At 44.6% G+C, this 24,984-nt stretch overlaps 1 protein-coding gene across 2 annotated transcripts in view; it reads left to right on the forward strand.

Annotated features, from left to right (window-relative positions):
• Positions 1-24,984, forward strand: part of KIF16B (kinesin family member 16B) — a 306,272-nt gene that overhangs the window by 228,579 nt on the left and 52,709 nt on the right. For both annotated transcript variants that reach the window (XM_070381958.1, XM_005906500.2), the window contains one exon: positions 19,451-19,540. In XM_070381958.1, coding sequence (XP_070238059.1) covers positions 19,451-19,540 — 90 coding nt within the window. The remainder of the gene's footprint in view (positions 1-19,450; positions 19,541-24,984) is intronic.

Raw genomic sequence — 24,984 nt, forward strand, 5'->3', positions numbered from 1 at the left:
CTCATCTGTGAAATGGGGCTGAGGGAGCCTGTGGGCTGGCTTGGTTTGAGGACTGTAAGAGCTTTTGTATGTGAAAGGCTTGGAATAGGGCCGGCCACATTCTAAGTACTGGATAAGGTGTTGAGAATGAGTGAGATTTTACTCTTGGAAATCCCTTAATGACTTTCATGTTTACGACTCTTCGGGTTTTGTTGTTGTTGTTATTTTTCTCCCTCTGAGTTTGAAAATGAACTATGCTAACCGTTTCCTGGGCGTCCCTGGTAGCACTAGTGGTAAAGAACCTGCCCTGCATGATGCAAGACACACAAGAGATGCAGGTTCTGTCCCTGGGTTGGGAAGATCCCCTGGCGGAGGAGATGGCAACCCACTCCAGTATTCTTGCCTGGAGAGTCAATGCTAAAGGAAATTGATCTTGAATATTCATTGGAGAGACTGATGCTGAGGCCAAAGCTCCAATACTTTGACCACCTGATGCAAAGAGCTGACTCATTGGAAAAGATCTTGATGCTGGGAAAGATTGAGGGCAGGAGGAGAAAGGTATGACACAGGATGACATGGTTGAATGGCATCACCTATTCAATGGACATGAGTTTGAGCAAGCTCCGGGAGTTGGTGAAGGACAGGGAAGCCTGGCGTGCTGCAGTCCACGGGGTCGCAAAGAGTGACTGAACAACAGCAACCACCATTTCCTGCCATCACTTTATTTCATGCATAGGCAATGTTTTCTAGAACAGGTCATCACACTTAGGGTAATATTTTGGTTGCTACTAAATTCTCTTGGTGAACCAATAGTTTTGAAAAGGTAAAAAATAACTGTTTTTTGAAAAAATATGTTTAGTCTTAGATTTCCTTATATATGGTATGTAATATTAATGTACATTTTATATCAGGCTCATTTAAGGGGCCGAGCTGACTCAGGCACAGGCCCTGGGTGTACGTCCCCCGTGGTTGAAGTCACAGGTCCCAAGAGCCCAGGAGGACACCAGTATGCAGAGTGAAACTGTGGAGAGCTTGTCTCTCAGCTTCTCACTCATCCTTCCCGTTCCTCCACCTCCTGCCTTCCCGCCCACTCTGCTGTAGATAGAATTGATTAGTTATTTACATTCCATCTTCCTGTCCATTTTCATTTTAACCTCCAGTCCGATCACTCCAGCTCTCCAACGTGGTCTGTTCATTGCCAAACGAAGCAGTCATGATCCTTGTTAAAGGAATGTTTGAGGTTGGCTGCAGGACCGGGAACCTGTGGGCAGAGAGGGGGCCAAAATGCTCATCTTCTGGTCCACAAGGCATCCTAAGGAACTTTCCATCACTGAACTTTAAAATGAGGGGAAAAAAAAAAGTTTTTAATTCAAAAGGACATTTATATCTTCTTTATTTGGGGGGTTAAAAACAACTTTTATAAACTGTGAGAATGGATACGTATAAGGTTTTGGGGTTTTGGTCAAATTTGTAATTTTTTAAATCAACTTCATTTAGGCATTATTTACACCCAGTGAAATACCCCATTTTAAATATAGTTTGATGAACTTTGACGTATGTGTACACCCAAATCAAGCACCCCAATCAAGGTTTAGAACTTCTCATTCACTCTAGAAATTTTCTGATACTCCAGGCAAACACTGATCTGCTGTCTGTAATTATAGATTCCTCGGGTCTGTTGTGGTGTGTGGAGGGGATGTGTGGACCAGAGGCATTCACTCTTGTGTCTGGCTGCTTCCTCTCGCAGCCTTTTAGAGATGCATCCATACAGTTAAGTGTAACAATAATTTGTTTCTTGTTATTGCTTAACAGCATCCCACTGTGGGGGTGCATCACAATTGGTGGGTCAGTGTCTGTTTTGCTGTTCTCATCTGACAGTACAGGAAGCTGTCATCTCCATGTCACACCATCCTCCCCCCCTTATTTCATTGACCCTGAAGGACACATGCCTGGAAAGCCCTGGGTGAAGATGTCTTTGGGTGAAGTCATACCTGCCGGTGTCTCCCAGTAGCACGTCCTTCCGGAGCTGTGTATGCATGTATGTTGAGAGGTATACATCCCGCCAGCTGCTCTCAGCCGCAGACAGGCTGCGGCTGTGCAGCCTGGCTCCTCTTGGCGAAGAGCACACAGTGTGCTGCATTCCACTGACTGGCGGGCTGATCAGCCGAACGTAGTAGGTTGGTGCAAATGTAATTGCAGTTTCGGACCGTGAACTTTTAATTTATTTCAACGAGGCTCAAACACATCTTCACTAATCAAAATAGGAATGATGAGGCAACACATTTTGGCCAATGAGAAATAAGTTTAATCCTGTAGCATAAAAATCCATGCCTCAGGATTTGATGAACTCTTGGAAAGCATTTTCTGCCTCCTGCTGGTTGTGGAAGTGCTTTCCCTGCAAAGAGTTGTTGAGATGCTTAAAGAAGTGGTAGTCGGTTGGTGAGCGGTCAGGTGCTTGTGGTGGATGAGGCCAAACTTTGTAGCCCAATTCGTTCAACTTCTGAAGCATTGCTTGTGTGATGTGCGGTCAGGGTGTTGTGGTAGAGAAGAACTGGGCCCTTTCTGTTGACCAGTACTGGCTCCAGCTGTTGCAGTTTGTGCGTCTCATGGATTTGCCGAGCATACCTCTTCGATGTAATGGTTTTGCTGGGATTCAGAAAGCTGTAGTAGATCAGACCAGCAGCAGACCACCAGACAGTGACCATGACCTTTTTTGGGTGCAAGTTTGGGTTTGGGAACTGCTTTGGAGCTGCTTCTTGGTCTAACCACTGAGCTGGTTGTCACCGGTTGTCATATAAAATCCACTTTTATTGATTTTTGGTCAGCTGACGAGGCCTCCACTTACTGAGATTTTTCACTTTTGCACTTTGCTTCAAATGCCGAATGACCATAGAACAGTCGATGTTGATTTCTTCAGCACCTTCTCCTGTAGTGGTAAGAGGATCAGCTTTGATGATGGCTCTCAGTTGCTTGTGTCAACCTCTGATGGCTGGCCACTGCCCTCCTCATCTTCAAGGCTCTCGTGTCCTTTGTAAAACTTCTTTAACCACTACCACACTGTATGTTCTTTAGCACTTCCTGGGCCAAAAGCGTTGTGGATGTTGCGAGTTGTCTTCAGGGCTTTACGACCTATTTTGAACTCAAATAAGAAAATTGCTCAAATTCTTTTTATCTAACATCATTTCCGTAGTCTAAAATAAATATAAAATACATGGCAAGTAATAAGTCATTAGCAAAAAACATAAAGTGAGAAATGCACATTAAAATGATGTATATATAACATTACCACATTTATTTAAGAATGTATTCCAATATCAAAGAGCAGAGTTCAGCAGTGCAAAACTGTAGTTAGATTTGCACCAACCTAATACCTGTACTGGTGATGTGACTGGTGATAGAAGCAAGGTCCAATGCTATAAAGAGCAATATTGCATAGGAACCTGGAATGTCAGGTCCATGAATCAAGGCAAATTGGAAGTGGTCAAACAAGAGATGGCAAGAGTGAATGTCGACATTCTAGGAATCAGCGAACTGAAATGGGTGACTTTAACTCAGATGACCATTATATCTACTACTGTGGGCAGGAATCCCTCTGAAGAAATGGAGTGGCCATCATGGTCAACAAAAGAGTCCAAAATGCAGTACTTGGATGCAATCTCAAAAACAACAGAATGATCTCTGTTCGTTTCCAAGGCAAACCATTCACTATCACAGTAATCCAAGTCTGTGCCCCAACCAGTAACGCTGAAGAAGCTGAAGTTGAACGGTTCTATGAAGACCTCCAAGACCTTTTAGAACTAACACCCAAAAAAGATGTCCTTTTCATGCTAGGGGACTGGAATGCAAAAGTAGGAAGTCAAGAAACACCTGGAGTAACAGGCAAATTTGGCCTTGGAATACGGAATGAAGCAGGGCAAAGACTAATAGAGTTTTGCCAAGAAAATGCACTGATCATAACAAACACCCTCTTCCAACAACACAAGAGAAGACTCTACACATGGACATCACCAGATGGTTAACACCGAAATCAGATTGATTATATTCTTTGCGGCCAAAGATGGAGAAGCTCTATACAGTCAGCAAAAACAAGACCAGGAGCTGACTGTGGCTCAGACCATAAACTCCTTATTGCCAAATTCAGACTGAAATTGAAGAAAGTAGGGAAAACCACTAGACCATTCAGGTATGACCTAAATCAAATCACTTATGATTTACAGTGGAAGTGAGAAATAGATTTAGGGGCCTAGATCTGATAGAGTGTCTGATGAACTATGGAATGAGGTTCGTGACATTGTACAGGAGACAGGGATCAAGACCATCCCCATGGAAAACAAATGCAAAAAAGCAAAATGGCTGTCTGGGGAGGCCTTACAAATAGCTGTGAAAAGAAGAGAAGCGAAAAACAAAGGAGAAAAGGAAAGATATAAACATCTGAATGCAGAGTTCCAAAGAATAGCAAGAAGAGATAAGAAAGCCTTCTTCAGCGATCAATGCAAAGAAATAGAGGAAAACAACAGAATGGGAAAGACTAGAGGTCTTGTCAAGAAAATCAGAGATACCAAAGGAACATTTCATGCAAAGATGGGCTCGATAAAGGACAGAAATGGTATGGACCTAACAAAAGCAGAAGATATTAAGAAGAGATGGCAAGAATACACAGAAAAGCTGTACAAAAAAGATCTTCATGACCAAGATAATCATGATGGTGTGATCACTGACCTAGAGCCAGACATCCTGGAATGTGAAGTCAAGTGGGTCTTAGAAAGCATCACTATGAACAAAGCTAGTGGAGGTGATAGAATTCCAGTTGAGCTATTTCAAATCCTGAAAGATGATGCTGTGAAAGTGCTGCACTCAATATGTCAGCAAATTTGCAAAACTCAGCAGTGGCCACAGGACTGGAAAAGGTCCGTTTTCATTCCAATCCCAAAGAAAGGCAATGCCAAAGAATGCTCAAACTACTGCACAATTGCACTCATCTCACACGCTAGTAGAGTAATGCTCAAAACTCTCCAAGCCAGGCTTCAGCAATATGTGAACCGTGAACTTCCTGATGTTCAAGCTGGTTTTAGAAAAGGAAGAGGAACCAGAGATCAAATTGCCAACATCCACTGGATCATGGAAAAGCAAGAGAGTTCCAGAAAAACATCTATTTCTGCTTTATCGACTATGCCAAAGCCTTTGACTGTGTGGAGCACAATAAACTGTGGAAAATTCTGAAAGAGATGGGAATACCAGACTACCTGATCTGCCTCTTGAGAAATTTGTATGCAGGTCAGGAAGCAACAATTCGAACTGGACATGGAACAACAGACTGGTTCCAAATAGGAAAAGGAGTTCGTCGAGGCTGTATATTGTCACCCTGTTTATTTAACTTGTATGCAGAGTACATCATGAGAAACGCTGGACTGGAAGAAATACAAGCTGGAATCAAGATTGCTGGGAGAAATATCAATAACCTCAGATACGCAGATGACACCACCCTTATGGCAGAAAGTGAAGAGGAACTAAAAAGCCTCTTGATGAAAGTGAAAGTGGAGAGTGAAAAAGTTGGCTTAAAGCTCAACATTCAGAAAACGAAGATCATGGCATCCGGTCCCATCACTTCATGGGAAATAGATGGGGAAACAGTAGAAACAGTGTCAGACTTTATTTTTCTGGACTCCAAAATCACTGCAGATGGTGACTGCAGCCATGAAATTAAAAGACGCTTACTCCTTGGAAGGAAAGTTATGACCAACCTAGATAGCATATTCAAAAGCAGAAAAAAAAAAAGAAAGAAAGAAAGAAAAACAAAACAAAAGGAGAGACATTACTTTGCCAACAAAGGTCCGTCTAGTCAAGGCTATGGTTTTTCCTGTGGTCATGTATGGATGTGAGAGTTGGACTATGAAGAAGGCTGAGCGCCAAAGAATTGATGCTTTTGAACTGTGGTGTTGGAGAAGACACTTGAAAGTCCCTTGGACTGCAAGGCGATCCAACCAGTCCATTCTAAAGGAGATCAGCCCTGGGATTTCTTTGGAAGGAATAATGCTAAAGCTGAAACTCCAGTACTTTGGCCACCTGATGCGAAGAGTTGACTTATTGGAAAAGTCTGTGATGCTGGGAGGGATTGGGGGCAAGAGGAGAAGGGGACGACAGAGGATGAAATGGCTGGATGGCATCACTGACTCAATGGATGGGAGTTTGAGTGAACTCCGGGAGCTGGTGATGGACAGGGAGGCCTGGTGTGCTGCGATTCATGGGGTCACAAAGAGTCGGACATGACTGAGCGACTGATCTGATCTGAATACCTATATAGTCCATGATGGCACGAAGCTGCTGCCGTCACAAGTTCCTCCACTACCTGGACCACAGCAGGTCAACTTAAAACTCCTGCGTCCTCTGCCTTTCCGTGATTGACACGTGAAATCAGTTAACCTGTATTATACTTAGCATCCTCGGTTAGCTAGGACCAGACTGGGTAGAATTTAATTTTTCAGTTGCATTTCAGCATGACACAGAATCCGTGCTTATGGCTAGCAGAGGTGGTCATACTCTTATGTTACAGAAACAAGCCAAGGTTTCCAGCGTAGTTTTAAATTCCCTGCCTTACATGTTAACATGATAATATAAAGAAATGACCTAACACTTATTTAAAAAAAAAGAACAAACACCCTGTTTCCTGTGGGTTTTTATTCCTGTGAAACTGGAAATAACCTTTACGAGAGACTGTGTTCCTGTTTCCCTTGGAGAGTGAATCGTCGACTGCAAGGCCCCACACCCCACTCAACCCTTTACCTGCTCTACTGCTGGCCACAGCAGGTGTCACAGCCACACTCCTACTTTCTTTTCTCGTTCATTTTGGTATTTAGCACTGGTCTTCCCCCCGCAGGTGTCCGCTCCACGGACCCTCACCAGCCTGTGCAGCCCTGAGGCTCCTTCCCTTCCCCAGGGCTAGGCTGGGAATGGGCCGCCCTGCAGATGACTGTCACATGGCCCACACGAGCTGGCCCAAAGTGGACGTGATCACAGCTCAGCACTTTCTATCTCTGCCATTCTTACCGTTCCATCATGTTTATTTCTTCCATCTTCGGCCTGTCTTATAGGTGATGGGCCTGTATTTAGCACGTCTTATGAGTTCTGCCATTTCTCACATGCTCCTTGCTTACTCAGCTGTTGTGACACATTCTGTGCTATTTGCCTGCATCTCAAAGCCTCACTCTCATCTCCTGGCTGTGCTCAGCCCCTGTCGGGCTCCGTCCATCCCCTGGAACTGAATGTGCCAGGTGGTCTGTGGGCCCCCACTGTGTTCCCTGTTTCTACACTCACAGGGCCTCTTGGAGTTACCTTCCTGTCTGATCCCTGCAGGTGACTGAGTCTGCAGCCTTTCTTCAAGTTTGGACACTAACACGTATCAGGCACCTGTTTTGTCATAGACACTTTGAAGATACTTCCCCAGCTGTGGAAAATGTACCAGAAAGGGGGTGCTATTTACATTTGATGAGCTAGGAACCTCTTAAGTGACTTGCCCGAGGCCACACAGCTACTACGGAGAGTGCTATGTCACTTCAGTCATGTCCGGCCCTTTGTGACCCCATGGACTGTAGCCTGCCAGGCTTCTCTGTCCATGGGATTTTCCAGGCAAGTATACTGGAGTGGGTTGTCATTGCCTTCTCCAGGGGATCTTCCCTGCCCAGGGATCAAACCCGAGTCACTTATGTCTCCTGCTTTGGCAGGTGGGTTCTTTACCACTAGCGCCAGCTGGGAAGCCCATAACTAAGTAGATCGAGGAACCGAATGCCTGTGGGATCAAAGCCAGCTGTTCAGGTTCCTGTGCTTACGTGTCTTCACGGACCTCCTCAGTGTCATTGCTTCCTGCGCATTTTGGAAGCTCAGGCCACATCTTGGTGCTGCCCTCACATGGGGACCATTCCCACAGCCTTGTTTGTTTTCAAGTGTCGACATTATTTCTGTGTGCACTTTAACTTTTATCATGAAGTCTAGGCCAGGTCATGTGCACTCTGTGAACTGGGGCTGTTAAAGTTTTGCCAGACTTGGAGAATTTGATAGTGGATGGACCTGCCAGGAGAAATGCCCAGAAAATGTGCAGTTTGGGAGCTGAAGAAATCACATTTAGAGTCAGGGAAATGTCTCTTTATTTGGCAGAACAGAAATAAGAGCCATTCCGGTCTGTTAGATAAACTATGCACACATACATCTTCTAGAAACATCCCCAACTTGGTAGAATATAAATGTTGAGAAGGATTTGTGTGTTGGCATATGAATCTCTGCTTATTAGTAACTGATAAATGATCTCCCCACATGTGTATTCACAGAGGTGAGATGGATGGGCGGTCACACGAGCTGCAGTTCATCTAGATTCAAACAGTTAGTGTGTGGACTATTTTCAAACATAAATATTAAGGGGAAGAAATAAAATTAGGACTTAAAAGAATCATATATTATCCTAAACTTTTTTTTAAGCATGCCTCCCATCTCTTTGAGAATGCTGTCTTTGACTAAAAAAAAAGAATAAACATCTTTCCCGTCCCCTATTTTAATACAGAACAACTCATCTTTCATGTTGTTTTTACTTGGGCAGTTGTTTATCTTCACCAAGGCAATACTGAATGCGTGAGAAATGATGAAGAGATGAGATTGATTCATAAGCCCAGAGGAAAAGCAGTTAGCACCTTGTGATCCTACCTTGAATTTCCATTTCAACTTTGTTTTTGCGCTATAAGAATCTATTAATATTTCTTCATTTCAGAATTTGGGGAGTTTTACATCTCTTCCTAGAATTTGTTTTAAAAGAAATCACAAAATGGTTTGAACTCCCTTTTTGCAGTTGCTGTCCACAGGTGCCCTGGCCTTTCAGTATGTGTAATAAAAGGGTTTTTTTTTCGGTAAGGTGATTCTGGGCACAGCAGTAGTATGTACTGAGCACCCAACACTCTGCTAGTTGCTTCACTTCATTTAGTTCAGCTATAGGTTAGGATATTTTGGGCTCCAAAATCACTGCAGATGGTGATTGCAGCCATGAAATTAAAAGATGCTTACTCCTTGGAAGGAAAGTTATGACCAACCTAGATAGCATATTCAAAAGCAGAGACATTACTTTGCCAACAAAGGTCCATCTAGTTAAGGCTATGGTTTTTCCTGTGGTCATGTATGGATGTGAGAGTTGGACTGTGAAGAAGGCTGAGCACCAAAGAAATGATGTTTTTGAACTGTGGTGTTGGAGAAGACTCTTGAGAGGCCCTTGGACTGCAAGGAGATCCAACCAGTCCATCCTAAAGGAGATCAGTCCTGGGTGTTCATTGGAAGGACTGATGCTGAAGCTGAAACTCCAATACTTTCGCCACCTGATACAAAGAGTTGACTCATTGGAAAAGACCCTGATGCTGGGAGGGATTGGGGGCAGGAGGAGAAGGGGACAACAGAGGATGAGTTGGCTGGATGGCATCACTGACTCGATGGACATGAGTTTGGGTAAACTCCAGGAGTGGGTGATGAACAGGGAGGCCTTGCGTGCTGCGATTCATGGGGTCGCAAAGAGTCGGGTACAACTGGAGCGACTGAACTGAACTGAATTGAGTCCATTTTACAGATGGAAAAACTAAGGCTGGAGGAGTTGCATAATTTCACCAGAGTCACACAGCTAATTAGTGACTGAGCTACAGTCAGGATCCAAGTCTTAGTCCAGAGCCTTTCATTTTCCATTCTCCAGTGATGACTGCTGAATAATTTGCATTTGGTGCTTTGCCTCTGAATATCTGAGTAATTTGAAGGAAAATTGCTTTGGCTGTCATTCTCGCAATTTACCACAATTTTAAGGTAGAACAGTCCTGCCTATTCCTCACCTGTTTCAGAGGTGTTAGGGAAGGGAGAAGTACTCCTTAGTAATGATCTTGGATTTGAAAAGCATCCATCTCATCAGAATATTCCAATCTTTCGACATTCCTTCAAATTTACTTTCAAATTACCGTATGCTGTTGCTGCTGCTGCTAAGTCGCTTCAGTCATGTCCGACTCTCTGCGACCCCATAGACGGCAGCACACCAGGCTTCCCTGTCCCTGGGATTCTCCAGGCAAGAATACTGGAGTGGGTTGCTATTTCCTTCTCCATATAAAGTTAAGTATATTGAGATAAGTCGTATTATCCTTATTTTAAAGGTGCATTCCTTCTGGTTATTGCAGAAGGCTGGGGTTTGGGCCAGCTCCAAAGCCTTGTTTGGTTTTGCATCACACCCTGCCATGCAGATGCTCTGCAACCAGCAGTGGGCTGCCAGGCTCCCATCTGCCTGGCGCACTGGGTTCAGACCGGGTCCAGGAGCCAGAGGCTGCAGGCACCTTCTTTATTTGCTGGCGGTGCATCTACACAGGGGTGTCTGCAGCGCTTCCCGCACAACAAAGCAGGCTGACATCGTATCCGCATGGCTTTCTGGGATCTTTGTTCTCTAAGCCCCATAGCCTCCCTTGCACGTTATCAGCAGCCGGGGGTATATCTAGGGTTGGACCTTAGACCTCCCTCTCCCCACACACTGCGCTGCCTCTAAGACCATCTCCTCCTGCCAGGGCCCATCATGTTCCCACAGGTGCAGAGGAGATGGGATTTCTATAGTTAGTGGGGCGCTCTAGTTCAAGTTCACAGAGACACTGCAGTGGAGGGGATGCGAGCTCAGCTCAGGAGCTCACGATGTGGTCAGAGGACATGGTTCAGGTGGCACCCATCCCTCCGCCTCCAGTACCCTGGACAGTCGCCGACACAGTGTCTTTTCCTTCATGTCCACTGGGCTGAGGGCTCAGCACTCCTTTGGGTCCCTAGAAAGAAAAGTACGTCAGCTTTGCCGCAGTTTCCCCAGCGAGCCAGAGGAGGAAGAATGTTGTACATCTCAGAGCAAATAACAGAAAATACCCCTTTAGACAGTTAGGTTCTCTGCAAAGTACCAGTGTCCCCACTTTCCTAGATGGCCCCTGGGAGCACCAGCTGCTGCCCGCCCCCCTGCTAAGGGTGGGGGTGTCAGCTCCAACCCCCTTCCTTGGCCTATATCCCCACGCCTGCCTGCATAGCTGGGGACATGATGTTCAGAAACAAAAGTCTCCTCAGTTAATAGAACCCACCGTTTAAAGGCAGTTCAGAGACCACCTCTTGTTTCTTGATGTGTTTTGTTTTAGTTCTTTCTCACCTACCTGTGTTCATTCTTACTCCCAAATCGTTTATCACTAAACCAAGGCTCCTCTCTCTGAAGGAATCTGGTGAATGACATTTTTTTTTTTATGATTCTTTACTTTCTTATCTCGTCCAGTACCTGTTGTCCAAAAGCTTTAGACATGTATAGGTAAATCAGAGAAGGCCTGAGCTGCAGATCATTCTACTGCCCACAGTTCAAGATAGAAAAAGGGAATGGGGAAATTACAGCAAAGTGTGTAACGAAGAGACTTTGGGCTCCACTGTCTTTATTACTCCTCCACTTATTATTTAAGAAGTATTTATTTGGTACCTGTGACACTTTTTTTTTAAGAGCGTACTAGAAGTATCAAGACATTGAGGAACAGAAGAGCTGAATAATCAGTTCACATCCTCTAAGGTCAGTGAAGTGGGAGAAAGAAGAGTACAGAGCAGGGGGGGTCGTGAAGGGCACCCGGGAAAACTTAGGTTTTCTGTTCCCACGTGGGAGTGAGATGGGGAGCAGGGCGCTGGGACAAGCCCAGATGAGCTCAGATGACGCTTTGCTAACAGGAAGTAGTACTGCGTGAGGTCGGCACTGGGGGGTACCTGCTTTCACGTGGAAGCCTAGGAGGCTGATGAAGGGAAACTGGAGGGAGGGGGAAAGACGGTAGCAACAGCATCTTTCTTAGATGGGTGAAGCAACTGCTCAGAAGCTGGGCTTGGGTGACCCTAGTCATCTCAGAAAAATATCATTGTCTGTGAAAATTGAAAATGTAGAACATTTAGAAATTTTCTTCACAGAAAGTGTAATTTAGAAAGATTTAGTAGAAGTGACTGCAGAGTTAAGACATGAAAGTCGCTCAGTCGTGTCCGACTCTTTGGGACCCTATGGACTATACTCCGTGGAATTCTCCAGGACAGAATACTGAAATGGGTAGCCTTTCCCTTCTCCACGGGATCTTCCCAACCGAGGGGTTGAACCCAGGTCTCCCACATTGCAGGCGAATTATCTACCGGCTGGGCCACAAGGGAAGCCCGAGAGTACTGGAGTGCAGAGTTTAGTGTCAGTGTTTCCTGCCTTTCTGTGGAGGGGCTGTGGGACTGTCTGCAGCAGTGCTGGGCAGCACACAGGAGGGAAGGGGATCTCTGATGGGGCTCCACCAGAAGGTCTAGGGAGCCAGAGAGTTCGGGGCAGGAAGAGTGACCTGGAGTTCGGCCTGGGCTCTCGGTGAGTGATCAGAGGAGGAGAAGGGCTGGGAGACCGTGGGAGGCTGGGGCATCACAGCAGAGGCAGATACCAGATGCAGCACACGCGGGTTGAGCATCCCCGTTGGAAATCCCAGCACACTGGGCCGTATGTTCTTGGAAAGCCTAGGCCGTCCTAGAGGCGGACCAGGGTGAGGAGGCCCACGTGGCCGACTGTGATTAACGGGATCTGGCTTCTCCTCCCACTTCCTGGGCAGTTCTGTTTGGTGTTTGAGGAGAATTTAATTAATGTATTAATGCTTGCTGTTACACAGATTCAAATATTTGTAATATGTTCGTGTTTCGTCAAGCATGTTCATAGTTACGTTACTGCATAAGACTCTATTTTTCAGAAATCTAATAAAACTTGTTTTAGTATATAGTAGGGTGGTATTAGACCATTTCCTGTGAACTGTTACTGAATACAGGGAGTTTCATTTGTATATACTTGATGCAGCTCCTCCAAACGTTATTTAAAGACAAATATTCCTGAGGAGACCTCTGTGAGTAACTGCTTATTTACTTGGGGCCAGTTAGAGTATTTTTCTTTGAATGAAAAACTGTTGATTCTCCTCTTACACAGATAGATATACACAAGCAAATAAATACTGGTGACAGGTCCTGAAACTGACAATCCCTAAACCAGCAAAATATGTATATAACATAAATTTGTGGAAAGCACTCAATTGAGAATTGTTCATAAGTGAGCGCAGTTCATCTTGTGGACACATTTATGGTGTTTAAGTTGCGCTTGATCATTTTATGGCCCAGAAAAGATGGATTTGTATCTGCAGACCTGTTCAATGAGAGAGAAGTAATGAGTTGGCTCCTCAAAGACATGCAGCATCTATGCCCAGTGTTCTCGGCGTGGAAGAGAATAGTTGCGTGTTTTGACCTGATATGTTTGCTATGCTGCTCGTCTGTCCCTCCTCTCTGCGTCAGCGCCTCACCCCAGGCCCAGTTTTAATTTGGGGCAAAATAGGGCTTTAATGGCTGTTTCTCCCTTCTGTTGGGTTTCCCTGAACTCCACAGGCAGTTGTTTACCCAGCTCTAGGCATGAAGGCGTCCCCATCACAGGAAAGGGATTTGGCCTTTTTCCTACGGGGAGGTGGCCACCGTTTCCATGGTGCTCACAGTGGTCTTCACTCACTGCCACTGTCCACATCTTGTTTACATGTTGATAGATAAGGGGGAGATTTAAGTGTTTTATGTACAAAGCAGGAAGCTTGAACCTTTGTAATCCCTGTGTTAACTTGGATTCAAGTGAAAACCTCAAGGGTAAAGAGTTCAGAAATCTCTGTATGCCTCAGTATAAACTTGGGTTACAAATACATAGGGAATGCACCCTAGGCTCAGTACAGAGAAAACAAACAGAAAAGATACTATTGTGTGACTAATGAAAATAGTCTTTGATTCAGAGAAACCTCAGAGAACCCACCAGAAGAGAGTTAATGGAGCCAAGATAGTGGAGCCTTACCTTCTTCGCCAAGCAGAATAACCGTTAAGGACATCACTCGGAAAACCAGCAGCATCCGAGCTGGCGCCAACACATACTAGTAGCTCAATGATTTACTCTCCAGTGAGAGCCCCTCTGCCGCCGTCCCAGCTACCGCCAAAGGCCCGTTCTCTTAGAGGGCTTACGTCTTGTAGGACAGAGAGACAGGTGTCGATGTAATTACTGTTGGTTATGTAAATTGATTAGGCAAAGATTAATGCTGCAATTAATGTCCTGTGACATGTGATCTGATCAGGGTGTGAGCGAGTGTCTTCCTCAGTCTCCCCCCAAGCTCCACAGCCCACCATGGCAGCGCCTGCCTCCCGTTGTGAGCCCTGGGGGCTGATACCAAGAAGCAGAAGGATGTGCATTAGGTGCTTTGGGTTGGGGGGCTCTCCCGGGGATTTTATGTTCTCTTGCTGTCTTGTCATCTTGTACCAAACACCCTGATTCTGCTGCCCGGGGAATCACTCATCCGTGCCTGTCCTCCTGAGGATCTGGTACATGCAAGTTGTTAGAGAAACTTCTGTCCCTTAGAAAGGCCTTGTTCTGGGGCCACTGTGGAAAGGAGGAATGAAACCCAAATTAGGAGGTAGATTTGAAGTAGCTGTTTCATTAGTTAGAGATTTCAAAATACAGTCTGACTTAATGAGCTGTGAAGTCAACGAGGAGGAAGAGGCTGCAGGCCAGAGTCACGCAAGCTGGTGTCCAGTTATCCACATCCACATCCCGATCGGGCTTAAGGCCATCTCTTAAGCACACAGGCCCTGCTGACTCATTGCCGCTGAGCCTGAGGACGTTTGAGATCAGCCCATCCTGAGGCTCTGCCCTCCAGCTCTTCCTCAGGGTGCTCACGCTGCATCAGGTACGTTTCTCAGGTGCAGTGAAGAGCAGCTAGAAATCCCAGCTCTCCTGGGGCTTACTCCAGCAGGGAAGAGAGCCAGAAGCGAGACGTCCAAGTAAATGTATACAGGCACATCTCGTTTTATTGCCCTTCCTAGATACTGAGGGTTTTTTGTTTTGTTCTGTTACATGGAAGGTTTGTGGCAACTTTTAAGTCATCTGATGAAGGTTAGCATTTTTCAGCAGTAAATTATTTATAATTAAGGTATGTACTTTGTTTTCTTGGACGTAATATATTGTGCATTTAATAGACTGCAGTGTAATATAAATGTAACTTTTATATGTATTGAGAAATTAAAAACTTGTGTGACTCCCCTTTTTTTAAACTGGAATATAATTGCTTTACAATATTGTGTTAGTTTCTCCTGTACAATGAAGTGAATCAGCTATGTGCATATATATTTATCCCCATCCTCTTGGACCTGCCTCCTGCCCACCCCCATTCCCACCCCTCTAGGTCACCACAGAGCACCAAGCTGAGTTCCTTGTGCTGTGTAGACAGCAGCTTCCCACTGACTATGTATTTTACACATGGTAGTATATACATGTGAGGCTACTCTCTCAATTTGTCCCACCTTCCCCTCCACACCCCCATGTCCACAGGTCTGCTCTCTAATTCCTGCCCTGCAAATAGGTTCATCTGTACCATTTTTCTACATTCCATATATATGCATTAAAGTATGCTATTTGGTTTTCTCTTTCTGACTTTCTTCACTCTGTATTACAGACTCTAGGTCCATCCATGTCTCTATAAATGACCCAACTTCGTTCCTTATTATGGCTGAGTAATATTCCATTGTGCAGTTGTACCACATCTTCTTTATATATTCATCTGTTCATGGGTATTTAGGTTGCCTCCATGTCCTGGCTGTTGTAAACAGTGTTGCAGTGAACTTGGTGGATTTTTGAATTAAGGTTTTCTCAGGGTATATGCCCAGGTGTGGGACCGCTGGATCATACAGGAGTCCTATTTTTAGTCTTTAAAGGTAACTCCATACTGTTCTCCATAGTGGCCGCAGTAATTTACCTTCCCACAAATAGTGCAAGAGGGTTTCCTTTTCCTCCTACCCTCTCCAGCATTCATTGTTTGTAGATTTTTGATGATGGCCATTCTGACCAGTGTGAGGTGATAACCTCATAGTGGTTTTGATTTGCATTTCTCTAAAAATTAGTGATGTTGAGCATCTTTTCATGTGTTTGTTGGCCATCCATGTCTTGTTTGAAGGCATGTCTGTTTAGTCATGTGACTGACTTTAATGCAATATAGACTTTACTGTGGAACCCAACCCACAGTATCTTGAAGGTATGACTGTACCATGTTAGGTAGGAAGACGTGCTTAGTACAAAAATATGAGGAGTAAGTATTGTGGAGATGGGGAATAAGGGGTGGTGGGGTGCGGTGGTATATCCAGAGGAGGCATCACTGAGAAAGTGAGCTTTTAAGCAAAGACTTGAAGGATATGCTGGAGCTAGTCATATGGAAAGAACATTCCAGAAAAAGGAAAAATCACACATGTACTTCCTGAGGCCACATTTACCGTGTAGCATGTTTGATGGATTCCAGAAAAGCAAGGAAGGTAAAGTGAGTGAGGGAGAGTGCAGTCACAAGGCCAGGGAGGAGAGAGATTGTAAAGGTCCTTGAGGTCAGCAGAAGAACTTGAACTTGTGCCCTGAACGAGATGGTACTCCTTGAGAGGATGTCCTATTTGAGCAAAGAAATGGCTCCATCGAGCAGTTTTTAACAAGATAGCTTTGGCTGCTGTGTTGAGAAAGGCATGAAGGGCAGGGGGCAGTGGAGGTGATGAAGGCTCAAGGAGAAAGATGGAGTAAACTGTTTAGAAAACTCTCATCCGAGAGAGTGGGAGAGTGGATGGAGTTGGGAAATGTGTGTGACTAACTGGTGGGAGACATCCTGGCTGACTTCAGGATGGTGACTGTGACTGAAATAGGACCAGGCGGCCGTTTGGTGGTGTGTGTTCCCACAGCCCCATCCTGCTAGGCAGCTGCAGGCCAGGAGTAAACACAGTCGGATTTAATCAAGGCTGTGGTTTAGCTTAGTTGAGGGAATTTCAAGAGCAGGACTAAGAGATTTGGGTTTGAATGTAAGGGGATGGTTTTAACGATTGCCCGTGGTTTTCCCGTTGGGTGAGGAAGGAACCAGGACAGAAGTCAAAGAACAGGAGGTCAGGGCATTGGAGGGATCATCTATCATTGATTTAATTACCAAGATTCATGGCAGGAGTTCTGTAGCCTGGGAGCAGATGGCTGTGAGCAAAACCCAAGATGTTCAAGGAGCTGGGGACGCAAGTGAGGTGAATTGCCTGTGAGAAGGATGGGTTAACGGTAAGATCTGAAGGCATGGTCTTCACGTGGGGGCGTTCAGAGAGGGCAGAGGAGTAGGGGTGTAAAAGTTGGATGGAAGCACAAGAGCGTCCACCGACCTCCTGGGACGATGGGATGCGGAGTGTGGGGAGAACACAGTCCCTACTTGAGAGGGCTGCAGGGGGAGGGGTCCCCTGGTGACCAGTTAGAGGGAAGGAGAAGGGGATGTTCCTGAAAGAGGCTGGGGATGGGGGGACTTTGCAGATGATTGACTGTGAGTTGAAGAGGAACAGAGGAAGCACTCAGAGATCCAGGGAGCATTAGCATCTGAGGGAGGAGGGGCACCCAGGCTTCCTCCGCAACTTTCTGTAGATTCCAGAGTTCCAGGACAGAAGGGTCTCCCTGTGAGCATCCTGCGTCTTATGGCTCCCAGGTCACAGGTGTGGTTCCATTAATTCCTGGGCTTTCTTGACAAGCAGGCAGTATCACGCCCACCTGGTCTGTGTGCAGCCAGGGTGGCGAATGGCTTTGCTCCTGCTCTAAGGAAGCCCTCCCCCAGCTTGCTGATTGTGCCCAGTGGGGCCTGTTGAGAAGAAAGAGCCAGGGAGAAGGCCCCCAGCTGAGCTCCCAGGGGCAGTATTTCCCAACTTTAGGTGACATTGGTACCATTTTTGCTAAATGCTTTTTTGTTAACATACTTATCTTTTTTCTTTCCCTTATTTAAATATCTTTTAAAAGGAAACAGGAAGAAAGCTGCCACAATTGAAGCTTTGTTGTAAATGATGAATCTAGAGCCAGATGATGAACGTTCTGAAACGTACATCCTTGTACAACCCCAGATCATCTCATTCGGCACTTGGGGGAAATGAGCGAACTCAAGGCTCGCCCCTCCTCCCGAGGGCTCTGCATGGGTGTCCTCCCCCTGCCGATCCCAGTGGTTTGCTGATCCCTGACGTCCCTGCTCACCCCCTGGAGTTTACATGTGGGCGAATCGGGCTGAATCGCCAGCCTGAGGAGAGTGTTCCTCTCAGGCATGGGGTGAGGTTTCTGGTTCAGGAATGTGGCCCCTGCAGAGGCCATCATGGCAAAGAGTGTGCAGTTAACACACCTGCGGGCAGAGGCTATCGGAGGGGCACGGGTCTAAAACGTGGGTCTTTTTCCAGGAGCAGCCGGAGGCTTCTAGGGGACTTACGGGTGGAGGTAGAATGATCAGATTCAAGTGTTAGAAAGCTCCCCTGTCAGTGGTACAGGGAAGGGATTGGAGGGGCAGCTGGGTGGGGACACTGTGGGAGGCTTGGCCAAGGCCACATGGGACCTGGTGGTGCAGAGTGAGCCGGCAGTGGTGGCAAAGGGTGAGAAGGTAGAACCCTGAGGAAGGCGCGGGAACCGGGGCTTGTCTGACTGTGGTGTGTGGGGCAGCTGGACCAGCATCCGTCTGGCGTGGCTCGGTGGCTGGTAGTGACAGGCACTGAGATGAAGCAGAGTTCAGACTAGGGAGAATGGGTGGGCTTGTTTCAGACAAGCTGACCTTGAAGTTGGTGTGTGACATCTAAAGAAGAGTTGTCTCCCAGCTGGGGACATGGGTCTGGAGCAGTGGTGTGAATGAGATGGGAACTGATGACTCAAGTGTGACCACAGAGGTTGGTGGTGTCTCCCAGCTTCTTCAGGTCCCTGTGACCTTGGTGTATGATTAATGGATGCCAGAGTGTCCACGGGACACATCATCCAGCAGGAACAGTAAGTTCCACTGCTGGTTAGAGGCTGGACTGAGAAGTCTTCCTCCAAAACAAAGCAGATTATAGTGTGGGTTTTGATGCTAATGATCACTGAGACGCAGACAGTTTTTTCTTTTTTCATTTTTCTCTTTGTCCTCCACTTTCTCCTCCTTTGCCCCACATCCCTTCCTTCTTTTCATCCCTCTCCTTTTCTTTGCTGCTGCTTCTCTCTTGTGCATGGTGGTGGCATCTGGAACCGACACCACATTTTATGTAAGAGTGTAAACGTTCTGTGTGGGCACAGCACTGTAAGAGAGAGGTTCCGTTGTGAGGTTTCCTCTCTCCGCCCCACGTGGAGAGTTGAGGGAACTTCTGATAAGCCCTGAAGAGGAGACTCTGTCGTTCACTTTACAGGGGCACATGCTGCTCATAACAAGATTTGGGAAGCAGAGATGCATGCGTCAGCAGAGCACAGTTATTATTTATAAGGCTGATTTGTGTCGCTAGATTAATGTTTTCACTTCTGGAGAAATTTACATGCTAATCACTTTTTGATAATTTGTAAATTATTTTAAAGAAACTGAGTCGCCTTTTCCTCTAATTAACGCTGGTTTGTTTCGCTTTTCCCCGTGAATAGATCACTGTCCTGGATGAGACGTGGACCGTGTTCAGGCGTTACAGTCGTTTCCGGGAAATGCATAAAACACTGAAGCTGAAGCATGCAGAGGTGAGTTATGACATAGTTATTTTCAATTAAGAACATCTGTTTTCAAAAGTAAATGCCATTGGCTGCCCTGTCAGTGCCCCCTCCTTCCTCTTTGGGTATTAGCTTATGCGTGTCACCAAGTTTTCCTCCAGTCACTCATCTCTCAAAGACAGCTTTTTAATTTTTGTTCTCTGTTCCGTTTGTACTTTACACAATTCAGACATCTTTCTGAACACAAAATTTTGAGTGATAGTAAGGAACAGTAAGTCATTTCTATCCTTTTCATTAATTTTATGATGTATTTTAAATAAATATTTTGATCAATTTATAACTTCTCAACCATAAGTGAGACCTATTAAAATGAAATAGTAATACATTTTTCAGTATGAATTTGCCCCTGTTTCCTGTAAAAAAAAAAAGACTGCATTAATGCTTAGACTTCCACATAATGAAGAGTAAAGTCATAAAAGTTAGTTTGCCATCACACATGCAGGGGAGATGGATAGTAAATACGGAATTATCTAGAAGCAAGGAGGCATTTCATGCATCTGATAAGATACCCAGAGTGTGTGGACACATTAGTAGTCATTTTTTAAAAATTTGGACAAAGACTGGTTTTTTAATATTTTTCAGCAAAGGAAGGTATTCCTAAAATTAATGTGTTTCTTCCAAGTGATACACATTATTCTTAACTTTTTGTTTATTTTTGCTCCAATTGAAGTAAGCCTGGTGTAGGCATTTGCTCCTTGGGAAGTTTGGATTCAACTGACTATAAACCAGTCATTAGTCATTGTCTTTCAGCCTGCGTTCCCTACGTATTCTTGCCTGGGGAACCCCAGGAACAGGATGAAAAGGCAAAATGATAGGATACTGAAAGAGGAACTCCCCAGGTCAGTAGGTGCCCAGTATGCTACTGGAGATCAGTGGAGAAATAACTCCAGAAAGAATGAAGGGATGGAGCCAAAGCAAAAAGAATACCCAGCTGTGGATGTGACTGGTGATAGAAGCAAGGTCCAATGCTGTAAAGAGCAATGTTGCATAGGAACCTGGAATGTCAGGTCCATGAATCAAGGCAAATTGGAAGTGGTCAAACAAGAGATAGCAAGAGTGAATGTCGACATTCTAGGAATCAGCGAACTGAAATGGGTGAATTAACTCAGATGACCATTATATCTACTATTGCGGGCAGGAATCCCTCAGAAGAAATGGAGGAGCCATCATGGTCAACAAAAGAGTCCAAAATGCAGTACTTGGATGCAATCTCAAAAATGACAGAATGATCTCTGTTCGTTTCCAAGGCAAACCATTCACTATCACAGTAATCCAAGTCTATGCCCCAACCAGTAACGCTGAAGAAGGTGAAGTTGAATGGTTCTATGAAGACCTCCAAGACCTTTTAGAACTAACACCCCAAAAAGATGTCCTTTTCATTCTAGGGGACTGGAATGCAAAAGTAGGAAGTCAGGAAACACCTAGAGTAACAGGCAAATTTGGCCTTGGAGTACAGAATGAAGAGGGGCAAAAGCTAATAGGGTTTTGCCAAGAAAATGCACTGATCATAACAAACACCCTCTTCCAACAACACAAGAAAAGACTCTACACATGGACATCACCAGATGGTCAACACCAAAATCAGATTGATTATATTCTTTGCAGCCAAAGATGGAGAAGCTCTATACAGTCATCAAAAACAAGACCCAGAGCTGACTGTGGCTCAGACCATGAACTCCTTATTGCCAAATTCAGACTTAAATTGAAGAAAGTAGGGAAAACCACTAGACCATTCAGGTATGACCTAAATCAAATCCCTTATGATTATACAGTGGAAGTAAGAAATAGATTTAAGGGCCTAGATCTGATAGATAGAGTGCCTGATGAACTGTGGAATGAGGTTCATGACATTGTACAGGAGACAGGGATCAAGACCATCCCCATGGAAAAGAAATGCAAAAAAGCAAAATGGCTGTCTGGGGAGGCCTTACAAATAGCTGTGAAAAGAAGAGAAGCGAAAAGCAAAGGAGAAAAGGAAAGATATAAACATCTGAATGCAGAGTTCCAAAGAATACCAAGAAGAGATAAGACAGCCTTCTTCAGCAATTGATGCAAAGAAATAGAGGAAAACAACAGAATGGGAAAGACTAGAGATCTCTTCAAAAAAATCAGAGATACTAAAGGAACATTTCATGCAAAGATGGGCTCGATAAAGGACAGAAATGGTATGGACCTAACAGAAGCAGGAGATATTAAGAAGAGATGGCAAGAATACACAGAAGAACTGTACAAAAAAGATCTTCACAACCCAGATAATCACGATGGTGTGATCACTGACCTAGAGCCAGACATCCTGGAATGTGAAGTCAAGTGGGCCTTAGAAAGCACCACTACTAACAAAGCTAGTGGAGGTGATGGAATTCCAGTTGAGCTATTCCAAATCCTGAAAGATGATGCTGTGAAAGTGCTGCACTCAATATGCCAGCAAATTTGGAAAACTCAGCCGTGGCCACAGGACTGGAAAAGGTCAGTTTTCATTCCAATCCCAAAGAAAGGCAATGCCAAAGAATGCTCAAACTACCACACAATTGCACTCATCTCACACGCTAGTAAAGCAGTACTCAAAATTCTCCAAGCCAGGCTTCAGCAATATGTGAACCGTGAACTTCCTGATGTTCAAGCTGGTTTTAGAAAAGCAGAGGAACCAGAGATCAAATTGCCAACATCTGCGGGATCATTGAAAAAGCAAGAGAGTTCCAGAAAAACATCTGTTTCTGCTTTATTGACTATGCCAAAGCCTTTGACTGTGTGGATCACAAGAAACTGTGGAAAATTCTGAAAGAGATGGAATACCAGACCACCTGACCTGCCTCTTGAGAAATTTGTACGCAGGTCAGGAAGCAACAGTTAGAACTGGACATGGAACAACAGACTGGTTCCAAATAGGAAAAGGAGTACGTCAAGGCTGTATATTGTCACCCTGCTTATTAAACTTCTATGCAGAGTACATCATGAGAAACGCTGGACTGGAGGAAGCACAAGCTGAAATCAAGATTGCCGGGAGAAATATCAATAACCTCAGATATGCAGATGACACCACCCTTATGGCAGAAAGTGAAGAGGAACTAAAAAGCCTCTTGATGAAAGTGGAGAGGGAAAAAGTTGGCTTAAAGCTCAACATTCAGAAAATGAAGATCATGGCATCTGGTCCCATCACTTCATGGGAAATAGATGAGGAAACAGTGTCAGACTTTATTTTTCTGGGCTTCAAAATCACTGCAGATGGTGACTGCAATGAAATTAAAAGACACTTACTCCTTGGAAGGAAAGTTATGACCAACCCTGATAGCATATTCAAAAGCAGAGACATTACTTTGCCAACAAGGGTCGTCTAGTCAAGGCTATAGTTTTTCCTGTGGTCATGTATGGATGTGAGAGTTGGACTGTGAAGAAGGCTGAACACTGAAGAATTGATGCTTTTGAACTGTGGTGTTGGAGAAGACTCTTGAGAGTCCCTTGGACTGCAAGGAGATCCAACCAGTCCATCCTAAAGGAGATCAGCCCTGGGATTTCTTTGGAAGGAATGATGCCAAAGCTGAAACTCCAGTACTTTGGCCACCTGATGCGAAGAGTTGACTCACTGCAAAAGACTCTGATGCTGGGAGGGATTGGGGGCAGGAGGAGAAGGGGACAACAGAGGATGAGATGGCTGGATGGCATCACTGACTCAATGGATGTGAGTCTGAGTGAACTCCGAGAGTTGGTGATGGACAGGGAGGCCTGGCATGCTGCGATTCATGGGGTTGCAAAGAAGTCGAACACAACTGAGCCACTGATCTGATCTGATCTGATCTTCCCTAAGTATGGCTTTTTAGCCCTATTTTTATAGTTTCTTATGATATTCCAAAAACAATTTAATCATACATGTGTCCCTAATTTGTTTCATGTTAATTACATACTATTTCCTCCATGGCTTTTAACTCTGTCTTATCTGATACACAACATAAAGAAGAATTCCTTTTTGTAAATAAAGTGATTCCTTGATGTACGGAAGAATCTTGGGTCCAGGAAAAATTGAGTTATGTCTGAAATTCTGTTGTTAAGTCATTATCATAATAGTATTCAGTTAAAAATTGAAGAAGCTTCAGGTATGAATTTTAGCTCAGTATTCCCAAGAGGCTTCAGTTCCGAAAGTAACTACATCAAAGTTGTTATTAAGTTTGTTTCTACAATTTGCTCTTCCTATCCTGAGTTAATTTTGACAATAAGAAGAAGTAATTGTGTACATATTAAATGTACAGAACAACTGGTTTTTGCAATGAACTTTGCAGCTCATTAACTACTTGATGGTAAGTTACTCTATCAATACTTTAATAATGTATTGATTTTTGTGTTAGCTTACTTATTCCCACAGTGGTAGTAGATGGAGAAGCAATTTACTTGAAACAAAAGGATACAAACTTTACCAGGAATATATATGTGAATGTGAGTGTGTGTGTGTGTGTGTGTGTGTGTACCTTCATTCCATTATTTATTTCACATCAGTTCTTTCAGTGCCATTAGTTCAATGTCATTCTACATAGGCACATTTTTGTAAATTCTCGTAATATAAGTAGCAGACAAGAACCAGAATGTCTTCTCTTGTGCATCTTAAATTTATATCAGGCAGGCTTGACGATAAACCAGGAAAATGTAATAATAACTGACACTTTAAAAATATGCATGCTGTGTTGCAGTTACCACTTGAAGTGAGGTACAGGCATTCTAGGAGAAATATCAGTAAACTGTGAGGGGCAGAAGTAGTATAAGCACGTTTTAGGGTTGCTTTCTAATAAAATGGCATTATAGTTGAGATTTGAGGTGAGCGATATTTAAACACATTTGCAGAGAAATAATAGACAGCTCTAACCAATGCAGTCCATTGGAGAAGGGAATGGCAAACCACTTCAGTATTCTTGCCTTGAGAACCCAATGAACAGTATGAAAAGGCAGAATGATAGGATTCTGAAAGAGGAACTCCCCAGGTCAGTAGGTGCCCAATATGCTACTGGAGATCAGTGGAGAAATAACTCCAGAAAGAAGGAAGGGATGATGCCAAAGCAAAATCAACAGCTGGTTGTGGATGTGACTGGTGATACAAGCAAGGTCCGATGCTGTAAAGAGCAATATTGCATAGGAACCCGGAATGTCGGGTCCATGAATCAAGGCAAATTGGAAGTGGTCAGACAGGAGATGGCAAGAGTGAACGTCGACATTCTAGGAATCAGCGAACTAAAATGGACTGGAAGGGGTGAATTTAGCTCAGATGACTATTTTATCTGCTACTGTGGGCAGGAATCCCTTAGAAGAAATGGAGTAGCCAAAATAGTCAACAAACGAGTCCAAATTGCAGTACTTGGATGCAATCTCAAAAATGACAGAATGATCTCTGTTTCCAAGGCAAACCATTCAATATCACAGTAATCCAAGTCTAT

This window comes from Bos mutus, chromosome 13 (genome assembly GCF_027580195.1).
Source record: "Bos mutus isolate GX-2022 chromosome 13, NWIPB_WYAK_1.1, whole genome shotgun sequence".
Lineage (NCBI taxonomy): Eukaryota > Metazoa > Chordata > Mammalia > Artiodactyla > Bovidae > Bos > Bos mutus.